The sequence below is a fragment of the Protomyctophum bolini genome, assembly GCF_963924005.1.
Source record: "Protomyctophum bolini genome assembly, chromosome: 11".
Taxonomy (NCBI): domain Eukaryota; kingdom Metazoa; phylum Chordata; class Actinopteri; order Myctophiformes; family Myctophidae; genus Protomyctophum; species Protomyctophum bolini.
This window is the reverse complement of record NC_137872.1, coordinates 36,372,305-36,387,934: the sequence shown is the minus strand read 5'-3', so window position 1 is coordinate 36,387,934 and position 15,630 is coordinate 36,372,305. Positions and strand designations below refer to the sequence as shown.

The 15,630-nt window shown below is 46.0% G+C and overlaps 2 protein-coding genes across 2 annotated transcripts in view; one reads left to right on the top strand and one right to left on the bottom strand.

The window, feature by feature from the left end:
• LOC308324693 (casein kinase I-like) overlaps positions 1-3,981 on the top strand; it is a 39,321-nt gene extending 35,340 nt beyond the window's left edge. Inside the window, exon 9 of the mRNA XM_080776911.1 lies at positions 85-3,981. Within this exon, the coding sequence (XP_080633037.1) occupies positions 85-135 (51 nt within the window). The 3' untranslated portion in view covers positions 136-3,981. The remainder of the gene's footprint in view (positions 1-84) is intronic.
• A 4,051-nt stretch (positions 3,982-8,032) lies between these two features.
• slc16a3a (solute carrier family 16 member 3a) lies at positions 8,033-14,907 on the bottom strand (the record flags this gene model as incomplete). The annotated part of the gene is made up of 5 exons (XM_080775171.1): positions 8,033-8,508; positions 11,282-11,462; positions 11,946-12,559; positions 13,164-13,307; positions 14,685-14,907. 5 exons carry the CDS (start codon positions 14,905-14,907, stop codon positions 8,033-8,035), a joined length of 1,638 nt encoding a protein of 545 aa, XP_080631297.1.
• Positions 14,908-15,630: the final 723 nt, after the last annotated feature.

The following is a 15,630-nucleotide window of genomic DNA, read 5'->3' as shown; positions in this document are numbered from 1 at the left end:
TGTGTTTGAGTGTGTTTATGTAGTTTATTTTTTAAAAGAATCATTCAATTTAATTGGTGTCATCCGTCTGTCTCTGTCCTTCAGGGTTTGTCTCGCGTCACGCCCAGCGGCCTCCAGTCTGCCGCTCCGCGATGAGCCTCCTGTCCATCATCAACCGAGGGGCTCCACACACCGCAGCCTGCACCACATAACACACACACACACACACACACACACACACACACACACACATAAACACACAGAGAGGACTCGGGTCTGAAACCACCAACTGCACAAGCATCCACACTGGTGCCGGCTAATCAATTTTAATTGGAAAAGCAACCTGCTGCCGTGTCGGCTGAGCCAAGGCTCAACATCGTCGTAACGGTGGGCTACGCCAACAACACACACACACACACACACACACACACACACACACACACACACACACACACACTCTCTCACTCCTGCACAAGAGTTTTTGTCCACGCCCTCGTTCCCTTTGATAGAGGAAGAGCGGGTCTCGCGATGATGGGGAAGGAAGGGGGTGGAAGGGGGGTTGACTCACTCAACCACCACCACCACCAGCACACACTGCCCCCCCCCCCCCCATCCCCTATTCCTCCACCACCCCCCCCCCCCACACACACACACACACACACACCTGCCCGACCATAAACCAGAAAGAATAAACGTTGAACGGCACCAGCCAGCAAAGAGCCATTAATTCCTGTTCTCCTTCTCTCTCTCTCTCTCTCTCTCATGTCTTACCTTCTTTTTTTTTTTCCCGGGGTGGCGGCGGGGGGGTTGTTTCGTTCTTGTTTTATTTTTGTGATTTCAACAACTTAACACCCTGTCTGTACCTACCCGCAGCATTCTCTTGACTTACTTGATGTCTGTGTTTGGACTTATTATTATTTTTTACTGGAGAATGTCACTTCTATTGTCTTGAAAGCTAGTACGATGTGAGCATGATTTACTTTTGTCATCATTGTTTTTAAAGCGAGCTATGGGGGCGACGCGCAGAGCCAAGGCCTACAGTACGCTCACTCCATGAATTCCCCAGTTGGCTGTTTTAATTTTTTTAATTTTTATAAAATGGGCTTTGTTTGGAAAGGTGCGGTTTACGCTTTGTGTTTACAAGGAGGACGGTTCCTGGATGTTTTTAAGTGGGATGTCGTGTGTTTCCAAAACATTTAGTCAGGTAGGGCTTTTGCCTCCTGTTTCTGGCGAGCGAGGACGGCTGGACTGTGCTTTCCCCCCACTGCATTACTTAACTGTGTTTCCCATGTTTTATGTGAATTTGTAAAGTATTGACTCGGAAAAATAGGAACGGGATGAAAACCGGCTAAATGTTTTGCGTTTCGTTTTCATTTTAATTTAGCTTTCCTTAACACATTTGATGCTTTAGACGAGTATACTCGTCCTATCAAATAAATACGCGAGGTGCTCTTGACGAGTACGCTCGTCTTAATGCGCTTTATATCGATATAAGAATGCCTAGCTTTTTTTTTTTCTCCATTTATTGAATCCCTCCGGTTGCTATGCATGGTTGCTAGGGCCTCGCCAGTATTGTTGTTGCGCAACGCAACCACATAAGCTTCTGTATTAGCCACGGTCTCCACGGCTGTTTTCTCTGAAAATACGGCGCTGACCGTGATGTTGATCAGATCGGCGATGTTCGGAGGTCATTTCTGATTTTTGCAGTGATCGCAATTGGAATATTGTTTCCTGGAGCAAGGATTAGCTCGCTAGCATTGGCGCTATTTTGCGATTGGCATTCAAGATGGCGACAAACCCTAAGTGCCACCACTTTTGTCCACCCACTCAAAGTTAAAAGGCTATTTTGCAGATTATTATTATTTTATTAAAAAAAGTTTTTATGGTGATATGAGGATCTGGCATGACACTTCCCAATGTGCTGTGTGTTACTTGAGATCTAATTTCAGTGGCTCTGGCGATCTCTTGATGGCCTACATATTCGATGCCTCAGTAGTGTGTGTGTGTGTGTGTCGTCGGCGTATTGGTGGAACACACCTTGGTGGCATCTTGTTTTAAATGTCTGTCTTGCGAGCAAAACTCCTTAAGTCATTTTAGTGTTTGACATCCGAATGGAAACACAGTAGCAGTAGTCGCGTCGTCTCTCTCTTCAGGTCATGTGCCGATGGGAGAAAGATCTGTGAATTAAAAGCCTGGAACGTAGACTTTGTACGAATTATAGGACTTGGGGTTTTTTTTAGCCTGTTTTTTTAGTATTCTTTTTGTGTGCGTGTGTGTTGTGTGTAAAATGGCATTGTAGGTCTGCCTTAGTGTATAGAAGAAGAAAAACAAACAAAGATGGAGCTCGTGAACTGAAGCAGAGGACTTTTTAATTTTTTGTATTATCAGTTGTTGAGGAACTCCCTCTCTCCCTCCCGCCTCCCCCTAACTACACTTCAACTCCTCGGACGCTCTCTCTGCACCGCCTGTTCAGAGAGTCATTCTTCGCATCCGGCTCAACATCGCTAGCCAACGGTGAATGAGCAGGTATAGCGAGCGGATCAAACTGTCTCCGGGATAACTTCGACAGGAAAACCTCTCTTTCAAAGGTTTGAACCTGCGGCCGGGCCTCCCTCCCCGGATACAGGACTGTGTCCCCACCCTCCACACCCTCCACACCCCGTACCATCCTAACCACTAAGGCCATCATGAAGCCTGTTTTGCAGTCTCGGATACATTTTGGATTGTCTTTTTGTCCGCATTTTTTTTTAATGCAACGACGCATAACCTAGGTGTTTTTTAACTTTAAAACATTGAAAAGGAAGTCATTGATGGGAACAGGTGGGGTTGGGTAGCTCTCACTAAACCCACGGACTTAATAACTGGTGCTATACGGGCAATGCACAGGACACAGCACAGCCCCCCCCCCCTCCCTGTCCTGTCCTCCTTTTTATATCACCACCACCACCACCAGACACTTGTCCAGACGTCAGTCCTTTAAAACTGGGACACCACTGTATACCTGTCTGTCACCAAAAAAGGAGGGGGGGGGGAAAAAGACTTACAGAGGCTTCGCGCTTCCTCCCGAGTGGAGATTTCAGGACATATATTTGCTAGGCGTGTCACTCAGTGTGGTAGAATGTTTTTTTTGTTTTTGTTTACTGTACATGTACTGTATAGGGCCTGGTTCTGTAGAGTAGTGGTTCCCAAGCATTTTTTTTAGCCCCAAGAGCCAAAAAGAAATTGGACGTTTTATTTTATTTTTTGGTGGCCCGGGATCCAAACTAGTTCCATGATCTCACAAATGTAGATTGGCTTCTAAATTTGTCTTCTAATTTATGGAATTTCATAGGTTTTTCTTTGATTGAATTCTTCATGGAATTACTGGGGGAGAAAAGTGTTTTGAAATAATACCAATTAAAAACAAAATGTAGGAAACAAAAAATAAATAAAAGGCCCCATAAAAAGGTCTCCGCGACCCACAAATGGGTCCCGACCCAGTGCTTGGGAACCAGTGCTGTAGGGAGGGGGAGGGGGGGAGATCAAAGGGTTTTAGTGGTGATTTTTCTTTTCTTTTTTTGTACTTTTTACTCTTCTTGTGTAAATACGAGGTGCCTCCTTTTGGCCAAAATGTTGCATTTTATCTTCTTGGATGTGTGTAATGCCATCCATTCATAATGATCGCGTCATCCTCTGGATGTGTGTGTGTGGGATGAATGCTTAAATACTTCATTGTGGTTCTTCCCTTTTTTTCCTTCCTTTTTTCAAAAAAACAAAGAAAAGAAAAGCTTAACTTATTTCTCTAATTTCTTCTTTTTTTTTAATTTTCTTTTCTTTTCTGGAATTTTATCCGTGCAGTGGAGACGGTCACGACTCCCACAATGCATCTCTTCTTCACCGCGGACTCTTCTCGGATTAAATGTCATCTATCCCTCCCTATTCACTCCACATTTTACCGTAAGACTTCATTTGTAATGCCACTGTATTTGTGTATTTTGTGTAAATAAATTATAAATAAACACAGATGGGTCTTTTCATATTCATTTGATATGTTAATACTAATATATATATGAGACAAATGGGACTCCTGCACATCCAAAAAGACCCGTAGGAGGTGCAAGTCTAGTTAGCAGGCATAGACATCAAAGAAGAGAAAAACCTTCCAAGGAAGGGACTGCACACTCAGGGAACAGAGACGGACAACTTACTGCATCAACTTATTTACTAGCACTGCTAATAAATAAGTTGATGCAGTCAATGGCAAATATTATATTGTAGGAGTGCCGGTGTAGGCAGAGAGAAAAGAGAGATTTATTCTCGTATTGGAAAAGCCAACGATGGTGGCACTCCGTTTATTTTAGAAGAAGAGAGAGACAACAACAACAAAACTTGTCGCCTGGATAAAACGTCAACTTGTCACCACGTCAACACCTCGGAGGTGTGTTTCTTTGCTCCTAAGGTAACACACTATGCCTTGCATTAAAGTGAGAGGAACAACCATATATAACATGGGCAGGAACGCAGTGAATTATAAATGTCATTAATAACTGTTCAGTGTGTGTCTATCCACCACAATATTGTCAATGCAGTCAATGGCAAATATTGAGACGTGTGGCGACAAGATTTAGCAGAAATTTGAACAAATTTCTCCTTTCATTGTCGATGGCAAATATTGAGACGTGTGGGAACAAAAGGACAAAAGCCCCTCAAAGAATAGTTGAACAAAAAGCCATTCCATCAGATATTACAGAAGGGGCCTTACATAGTGGCACTTGCTGAAAATCGCTGCACGAGGAGGGTTTACTGGAGCAGTGGCCTACTTGGAACGATGCAAGTCGGAAATGCATGCGCCACCCAGTTATGGCTATGTCCCTTTTATGCCCATATATATGAGTTCTTTTTTGTCAGGCAATTGCCCAAATATGGAGTCTATGCAGATGTCGGAACATATTGTGATGTGAGAACAGGCAGCTCCATAATTATACTGTATGGAGATCTAGGGGTGATCAAGTGTGATCTAATCCGGGCCCTGTCCAGAGTTTGGCCAGGGGCTTTTGTGCTGGTTCTGGACAACGGTGCAGGGGCGACTGGTTCTAGAGTGATGACGTGGATTACAGACGTACATACACACACGTACGGAGACTTGGTCCTTTTCTAGATTTAGATTCATAGACAGACGATAGATAGACGATGAGAGCATTGCTCGAGTCTTTTCTAGCATCCAGTGAGTGGGTCTCTCTCAGATGTCACAAAAAGAAACGCATAAAAGCGCAATGACGGGTTTTATCCACTAGGTGGTGCTGCTGGGAAGACATGGTATTTGCAAACGGTGAGTGGGTTTGGTGAGTGTCAGAATCGGCTTTGTTTGCATTTGGACATTAATGGGCTGAAAGAGCTCCTCTTGAGCCTCTTGTCTTCCCTGTGCAATTTTAGTCAATGACGAGCATGTTTTAATTTAAATGATCAATTTCTAGCTTTCATTTCTCGCCCACATTTGGAGTTACACCATGGCAAGGTAAATCTACACACACCTCTACCAAAGTGGCCTTTTAAGTGGTATATTAGAGCTATTCACACTTTTCCTGGGCTGTTGTGTGCTCCAGTTCCTATTGATTTCATTGGATATCATTGGTCATCTGACCAGTTTCATTGGATTTCATTGGATCAAATCGACAGGAACTTGGAGCACACACAGCCCAGGAAAAGTGTGAATAGAATTTCTATTTTTCTGTGAAGTTCAAGTTCAGGACACGTACAGGAAATGACACCTCTGTGTGTTAATGTCGGTTGTGAGTGTGACAGTGTTTGAGTAAGAGATGGTAATCTAGTGATAGCAAGGAAGTGGGCTGCACTCAGCGCGCACACACACACACACACACACACACACACACACTTGATGTTTATTTATGTCCACATAATGAGAAGTACAGGAATACCTTGTACAAAGGACAAACACTGTCAGTGCAGTTTGACAATAGGAGAGCAGCCAGTACAACGTGCATGGACGGCAAGTATATTAATGTATGCAGTTAATACTTGGTCTGGGCTACTTTTGAACAAATAATTTCATCAATGGGGCGTCGTGGCATGGAGGTGATCAGCCAGTGGCACTGTTGAGGTGTTATGGAAGCCCACTAGGTTTGCTTTGATAACAGCCGTAAATTATTTTGAATTGTTCAGTCTTATGTCTCACACCTTCCTCTTGACAATATGTTGAGACTCTGGACAAAACAGCCACACAGAATCTAGGTTGTATTGTCAAGAGGAAGGTGTGAGACATAAGACTGAACAATAAAATAAATAAATACGGTAGTTATTTACTTAACTAAATGTACTTAGTTACTTTGCACCAGTTCCTGAATGATGCTAGACAAAATACAAGACTCCGGCCTGTGAACAATAACCATTTATTTACTCTCATTTATGGTAACACTCATCCTGCAACCCAAAGCAAAGCATCGCTGAACCACACAACAACAAAACGACATACAGACATGTCTTCAAGGCGCAGCATGGATGTGGCCTGTGTAGTTCAGACACAGAACGGTGTTCTGGGGAGCGTCGCTTAAATGATACTGTCTCTCTTTCTCTACTGGCATTCAGTTCAACAATGTTGCTCTTACTGAAATGATTCTGGGCACGGAGCCAGGCTATGTTCCTTGTATATGCTGGCTGACACTTAATTGGCAAGGAAAAAGAGCAATACATTATGGGTTGTCCTTGTCCCGGACGACGACACCCAGTTCCTGCATGGAATCAGGCTTATCACAAATGGTCTCCTCTCTCTCTCTTCCCTCTCAGCTCCCATCATCTCTCTGCTGTACATTACAAAAAAAAAAAAATGTCTATACGAAAACGGAATGACTTGCGAAATCGTCTCTGCTGGGTGGGAACCGGGCCCATATACTGTATGTCCAAAGCTGTTGCATTTCAGGATTCAAATTCAAGAGCATCAAAAGTAGCAGATCTACAAGCTCAAAAAAAAACGTTTGCGCTTGTGGATCAATCTGCTACTTTTGATGATGACATCAATTTACGAATAAAAACACAAAAGGTTTGAATATTGAGATATATAATGATAGGAGCTAGGTTTCCGCCCCCTGACAATAACGTTTACAGTATATATATCGTTGTGGCGTGGCCCATAACAGCCTGGAATGTATTGGTGAACATGACCAACTCTGTCCTATTACACATGTCACACATCATGTACACAGTTTGGACTATAGAGTTAAACTCATTAGGATTTATGGAATGTTTATCTTCATCACATCACCTTCAAACACCATCATCCTTGTCCTTGAAACAAATGCAACACAAAATAATAATGTGTAATTTGTAAGGATACTTGATCATTTTTATCTCATTCTGTGGTGCGCACGCACGCACGCACGCACGCACGCACGCACGCACGCACGCACACACACACACACACACACACACACACACACACACACACACACACACATCCGAGGCTATAAAATTCAGTCAAAGTGCTAACTATACAGGTCCATTTATTCAATTAATTCAGTTTCACTCTCTTTCTGGTGTGGCCTTCAGTCTCTGTGGCGCCATAATTCTGTAACATTATTATACCATCCTGGTCATTAATCGGCCAGTGGCTTCCTGGAAATCAATATGAACCCAATCCTATTTTTTAGCGCACGCTTAACAATTTGCAACTAGTACACATTTAATATTATCCCATTGCTTGGACAGTAACCACACAGCCACACATGTACATTTAAGTGCTTTTCAACATCAAAGCAAGCAAGTGTAACCACATTAAGCCTTACTGTATATTCATCATAACTAGCTAAAGTAGCCCCTTTATATGAGATGGTATGCAGTTTCTTCGGGGGGAGGGGAGGGGGGGGGGGGGGATATTTCTGAAAGATAATTGCCTATAACAATGACATGCCCAAAACAGGGAGGCAAAGTGGTCAAGGGGATAAGCCAACGAGGCCGCGGTGCCTTCAGCCGACAACATCACAATGTGACGTCACTGCCCTCTCCATGTGGCCTGCAACTAGGCATGTGTCCATTGCATACGATATACATGGACAAAGAGATTTCAACAAACAGGGGGAATGACGGGGTTGGCGGCGGTGGCCGCGTCGCCATTGGGCTGCGGCGGCTCCTTCAGGAGCCTCTCCGCCTCCCGTGAGTCCACGGCCGCGCTCTTCTCCACCCTCGCCGGCACGGCCGAGCCGCCTTTGTCCGTCCCCTCCTCCTCCTCCTCCTCGTGCGTCTTCGCCTCCTCCTTCACCTCTTGGGACGCCTCCTCCTTCTCCGCTCCCCCCCCTCCTCTTCTCCCCCCCTTCTCCTCCGTCTCGCTGTCGTCTCGCGGCGGCGGCGGCGGCTTGTTGAGCTGCTCCATCTCGCTGGCCGCCGTGTACTTGCCGTTCTCCATGGCGTTCTCCGTGGCGCCGGCCTTGACCTTGATGCAGAGGAAGTTGCAGACGGCCAGCACCACGGCGGACAGGACCACCTCGCAGCCCGCCAGCAGGAAGACGTACATGTAGCTCTTGGTGTAGTCCAGCAGCTTGCCTATATGGGAGAGAGAGAGGGAAACATTTGTGTTATTGAGAAACATTCATTAAATGAAACTCGGGGTGCAAACTGTTGGCCTCGTGGTTAGAGTGTCGATCTGCCCTGAAACTGCCTGGGAGGTCGAGGGTTAATTCGATTCCCCGGCCGGGTCATACCAAAGACTGTAAAAATGGGACCCAGCCGGGCCTCCCTGCTTGGCACTCGGCATCAATGGGTTGGATCGGGGCGGGTCAAATCAACTGATCGAACGATTTCCGAGCGCGGCACTACTACGGCTGCAGCTCACCCGCTCCTTGGCTGCACTGGCTCACCGCTCCAAGAGAGATACGGGTCAAATGCGGAGAACACATTTCACTGCCGTAACGTGTGTGACAAATCGTACGACTTTGACTTTGATCTCTTGCCGTTGGCATTTCACTTTGGTTAATTGATTGATTGATTCCTGGGGTGATTCCTTGATTGTGACCTTCATGAGCTTCATGAAAATACATTCAACCATAATAATCATGATGTTATTCACACTCAAGCACGGCACACGCACACACACACACACGCACACACACACACACACACACACACACACACACACACACACACACACACACACACACACACACACACACACAATTTCTCTCTCTCTCTCTCTCTCTCTCTCTCGCTCTGCCTTATTTTCCTCTCTTTCGGTGTGTGCTGTCCAATGTATTTTTTTCCGGTTTGCACATGTCTATTTTTAGAGGCAAGTGAGAGTGAAATGCTTTTCCTTCCTGACCATCTCCATTCCAAAATTCCAGCATACTAAACTGGGTGATCAATCAGGCCCAGTCAATGCATCAACCAAATACCACTGACTATCAGCCAGTAGCCTCTGTCCTAGGCTTATATATCTGCGAAAAGAAAAGCCTAGTCACAACGTCTAAGGCAGAGAAGCTACAGTATCGGCGGATGTATCGTCCGGAACATCCGTCAGATGTATATCCCCCAGATACGATATTTTCCCCGGCCAATCACAACACTTGTTTCACTCGCGGAGAATGTAAACTGATTTGTAAAAGCATCAACGTCATTTCCTTGGGCGATACTTCCGCTAAAGTCACACAACTTCCGCCCCCAAACAAATGATAGCCTCTACAGTGTAGGTCTTGCCCAGGGTGATCAGACAGGCACAGAGGCTTCTCAGTGGCCTGATTGCCTGATTGATAACACCTTGGTGTGTTCCGAACTTCCGACTCAGAGCATTAGACAAGGGACGTGCAGGTGAAAAGGATTTTGGATAGTTCTGCTTTTGATTTCATAGTTATTTTCTGTAGCTTTTCCATTTTCTTTCTCATATAGACAACTGTTTTGTTATGTTGTGTGTTCTTATGACTTTGACAGTTTTGGTGCCATAATATTCTTAGAAGAGGGGCAAAGAAATGGACTTAGGAGCTACACAATGTGCTCGGTGTAACTGTATGTGCACAAACTGCAACAGCTGGTTTGTAGACAAAAAATATAATAGAAAGTTCACTAACACTCACAGACTCACAGTAACACATACACCTGAGGTTCTAGTTCAGCTAATCTTGTATACCCTCTCTCATGTAATGTCCACTCATGTCATTGCACTGCTAGACCATCAAGTGGACAAGAGGAGACACCAGTTAAGGGACTTTCTTGCCCTGAATGTATATCCTCTCAGACTGCCCTTACTCCCAGGCAGCGAACTGACCTCAACAAGCCTCATATAATCAACTGTTCATGGTTTAGGTTCATGTTGACGCATGGTGGCTGTGGTGAGGGCCATGCGGAAGTGCTTGCCTGACCTTTCTCAGGGGCAAGTCATTCCTCAGAGCAGTCCTCTTGCTGATGCAATGGCAGCGTAACATGAGGTTACGCCGTTAAATTCCTGCTGTGCTCTCTCTATGGAGTCGTGTTGATACGATATAGGCTTCTCCTGCCGTATACTTGCAACAGAGGAAGGAGATTCATGGGGAATGGACTGAAAGCTGATTGAGAGCACAGAGGAAGTGCAAGATATGGCCAACAGGAGATTTGATTTGTTTGAATCTGTAGATCTTATTAAAAACTGCAGAGGAAATGCGGTTTCAGCTTCACCCAGCTGATGGCTGATGGATGGACCACTCGGGACTCGGGAGGAGCACTTGGGAGAGTCTTGCTCAGGGGCACTTTGACACACTAGAGGTGAACCGGTGACATTCTGGTTACCAGTTAGCTATAAGTAAGACCATCTACTGTGCAAGACTTTTAAAACGTGCATTAATCGCTATAAAGGGTCGTTCATATTGAGCACTACAACGATAACGATATGAAATTATAGTTTTAAAAATGGTGACGTGAATGGCAGTAGTCACTGAGAAGTTGCATGACGATAAACCATCTGATTCTGTGTCAAAACATATTGTAATATTTCATATTTTCTATCTATCTATCTATCTATCTATCTATCTATCTATCTATCTATCTATCTATCTATCTATCTATCTATCTATCTATCTATCTATCTATCTATCTATCTGTCTGTCTGTCTGTCTGTCTGTCTGTCTGTCTGTCTGTCTGTCTGTCTGTCTGTCTGTCTGTCTGTCTGTCTGTCTGTCTGTCTGTCTGTCTGTCTGTCTGTCTGTCTGAAGACACTTACAAACAGTTTGGGCTGGTATGGGAGTGGATGGTAAAATGCATGTTTGAAAGTGAAATATCCCTTTGAAGCAGGAAAGAAGAACATTAAAATAAAACGAGGTCTTTTCCCCCAGTGGTTTCCCCATGTGTTCCTTACCAGCGCCGGGCGGGCCCACCAGCACAGCCATGGCCTCCATGAGCAGCACCAGACCAATGGCACTGGAGAACTTCTCTGTGCCAACGATGGCCATGAGGACCTCAAACTGGAGCGCGCCCACCATGCCGTAGGAGATGCCGAAGAAGATACAGAAGGCCGTCAGACCTCCGTAGTTCACAGCCTGCAAACGAAAGGCACAGAATTAAGGCTAATTTATACTTCATCAATTGACTCAGTTGACAGAAATTATGCGTTTTCAACTAAAGACATGTCTTTTGTCAGCCTACACACTGTAGGCTGACAAAAGACATGTCTTTAGTTGAAAACTACAGTGTATATGCGGTCAAGAGTCATTTGTCTAATGAGTATGAAAACAGCTTTTAGGGAAATCAGGTGTTAAAAAGTGCTCTCACACACACACACACACACACACACACACACACTCCTTGTATTACTTCACAAAGACATGGTCACAAGATAAGTCCATTATTAGAATATGATGGACTTATGTTAACGTTGTTAACTATAACCAGTCTTCCCTCACCCTTTTCCGATTAGACAACGTGCAATGTATTCCTAATGTAAGACACGGCCCTTAACGGAACCGTTACTATCACGTTACAAAAAACCACCCGCTCTACCGTTTCCCCACGAAAAACCTCACCTGAGACCCGACCAGGTCGGCGACTCCGTTGAAGAGCATGGCGAGGCTGAAGAAGTAGACGCAGCGCGGCCGCACCCACTTCAGCCCGGCGATCCAGCCGCAGGTGGGCCGCGAGAAGATGTCCACGGCGCCCAGGATGGTGAGCAGCAGCGCCGACTTGGTGTCGGCGTAGCCCAGCTCCTTGGCGTAGCTCACCACGAACACCGGCGGCACGAACAGGCCGATGACCATGATGGAGGCGGCCACCGTGTAGATGACGAAGCCGCGGTCCCGGAACACGGAGAAGTCCAGCAGCTTGCGCTTGGGCTTCGGCGCCTCCTCCTCCTCCTCCTCCTCCTCTGCCTCCGCGGCGAGAGCCTTGGGGGTCTTCGGGGGGCCGACCAGGGGCCTCATGAGGGCGGCGCAGGCGCAGCAGTTGAACAGTATGCCGCCCAGGATGAGGAAGCCGCCGCGCCACCCGTAGGAGTGCGTGAGGAACTGGGCCAGCGGCGAGAGGCAGCACAGGGCCACGGGGCTGCCGGCCGCCGACAGCCCGTTGGCCAGCGGGCGCTTCTCGTCGAAGTAGCGGTTGAGCATGATCAGAGACGGCTGGAAGTTCAGCGCCAGGCCTAGACCTAGCAGGAAGGACACAGTGAGGAGGAACAAACCATCAGACCACCAGACCCAGACCTAGCAGGAAGGACACAGTGAGGAGGAACAAACCATCAGACCACCAGACCCAGACCTAGCAGGAAGGACACAGTGAGACCCAGACCTGCAGGAAGGACACAGTGAGACCCAGACCTGCAGGAAGGACACAGTGAGACCCAGACCTGCAGGAAGGACACAGTGAGACCCAGACCTGCAGGAAGGACACAGGGAGGAGGAACAACCATCCGTTCAAGGATGTCTGATATTGGCTTTTTTTTTTTTTTGGCAGATTTTTTTTCGTCTGTATAAGTGGATTATGTGGGCCATGACTTTAGCCGATCGACAAGCTTTACAATGCAACGCAACGTGCCACATTGTATGCTGGGGTTTAAGTGGTTAATTTCCGATTCCGATACGTGCAGGCTATTTTTCAACAAAACTAAACAAGTCAAGTAACAAGTTCACATGCCCTGCCTGTCTGCCTGTCTGTCTGCCTGCCTGTCCGTCTGCCTGTCTCTGTGTGTGAACTTATATGAATGCAGGCAGGTTCAGAGTTGTATATATTTTGTCCAGCAGGGGTCAGCTGACCTGTGATGACTCCGACGCAGAGGTAGATGAGGTAGATGCTGGTCGCAAACGAGGCCAGGATCATCCCCAGGGAGGCGAACAGACCGCCCACCATCATCACCGGGCGGCAGCCGAAGCGGTTCACCATGGCACTGCTGAGAGGACCTGCACAGAAGAACGCCATGGAACAGTCAGCCAGTGGTTATAGAACCAGTCGTTAGTCCTACAACTATATAGACCAGCTCAGTGGCCTTGTGGTTAGAGCGTCCGCCCTGAGACTGGGAGGTCGGGGGTTCGATCCCCCGGCCGGGTCATACCATGAAAGACTCTAAAAAATGGGACCCAGTGCCCTCCCTGCTTGACACTCAGCATCATGGGTTGGATTGGGGGGTTGGGAAGTGAGGACGCTGGCGTCGACTGTTCGCCACTTCACCTCCCAATGTATGAATGGATGAACCATTGTAAGCGCTTTGAGTAGTGCATAGAAAAGCGCCATAAAATTGCAATTCATTATTATTATTATTATTATTACAACTACAACCTATCTCAAACCCTCACCCTAAACCTAACCTTCCACGGGGCAGCACACCTAAACCTATTCCTTAACCCATGTCTAACCGATGACTAGTTTAAACTAAGTACTGTATGCACCCTGTATAACTAAGTGTGTATCTATGCAAGTAATGATTCAATACTTCATGTATAGTACGTTTCACTCCCACTACATTTATTTGACAGCTGCAGTGGATACAAGTTAAGGGCAGTCCAACTTTTCGTCGGAAAGATCAGAGTTCGGAGAGTCACAACATCTGGGAGTGCAGCTTTCAGAACAAAAATCCGGAGGAATGCGTTTCAGAAGTTGCGAGTGACGTCATGTTGTAGTTGTACCGGAGCTTTCCGACGAAAAGTTTGACGGTCGGAGACAGCATGGACTGCCCTTTACTTTGCAGATTTAGATGATTACAAATGAATCACATTCTTTAATCTTGTACATTTTTCAAAAATAGCCGACCTACAACGTCTAACATATGATGATGAGTGCTTTCACTTTTGATACTTTAAGTATATTCTAATGCTAATGCTTTTGTACTACTTTGACTAAGTACTATTTAACACGGTGTAAGTGTATTGTTATACTTTTACTTTTGTTTTACTCCCAAATCTGGGACTTACGTATGTGTATGCATGTATCGGTTATGTATCGGTTTCACCACTGCATGCACAAAACACAAATCACAACAGTCAGGACACTCAGGCTTGTAGGTGCGTGTGTGTGTGTGTGCGTGTGTGTGTGTGTGTGTGTGTGTGTTCAAAACTCAGTAGTGGAGCTTTTGCTTAGCATCCCAAAAGAACTACACTTCCCAGAGTCAAAACACAAAATGGCCGCTGCTCATTAAGAGCACCTGCAGACTTTAAAAGGCCACACAAACAGAAACCAGTGTGTCACAGTGTGTGGCGTGTGTGTGTGTCACACAGTGTGTGGCGTGCGTGTGTGTGTCACAGTGTGTGGCGTGTGTGTGTGCGTGCGTGTCAGTTGTGTACCCGAGCCGTAGAGCATGGCCAGCAGCAGGGAGGAGATCCAGGCGCAGTCGCTGTAGCCCACGTGGAACTCGTCCATCAGGTCGTGGAAGAAGACGCTCATGGTCTTGGGGAAGGCGTAGGAGAACCCCGTGATGACGAAGCCGCCGAACAGCACCGCCCAGCCCCAGCCGCCGTCGGGGGCCTTCACCCCCGTCGGGTTGTCGTCCACTGCCACCCCTCCCATTGGTCCTCTACTCTACTGTAAGGTAAGGGCTTGGGACAGAGAAAACAACAACAACAAAAGTGAACGGTTAGTATAGACTAGAGCATACATGGGCAACAACATACATTCATGAAGTTAACACAACTATAATTAAAGGCATTTTCAGGATTCCAATTCAAAAATAACTAAAAATTATTCAGGATTTCGATACAAATAATAGCAAAAATAGCTGATCTACAAGCTCAAAACGCGTCACGATTTGACGCGTTTTGAGCTTGTAGATCAGCTATTTTTGCTACAACAGTAATATGCAATGTGCAGGCCCTCTGGAGTTAGTGTGGAAATATAGTGGCCTTCTCCATCGTCAAAGTTGCCCAGCCCTGGTATAGAGGGTATGCACGTGACATCATTGTCATACCCGGAAGTTATGCGGGAAAGCCTACTGAGTGGCAAAAAAACGATTTTCTTGCCTTGACAGCCCATACATCCAACCAGAAAAGTCTGCATTAAATGACGTTAAACAACATGAAACTCACTTGGCCACTCAATATGCCACTCAATATGCCATTCACTTTATGCATACTGTGCATATTGTGGTTGAATCTGAAGTTATATACACTCCCCTTTTCCACCGGTTGGTTCGCAATGGGAACCGGTTCAGTTCTTTTTGGTTCTTAGTCCATGAGCAAGAGCTCCAAAATTGGAACTTTAATTATGAATTGAGTGATAAACAATTTAATTAAT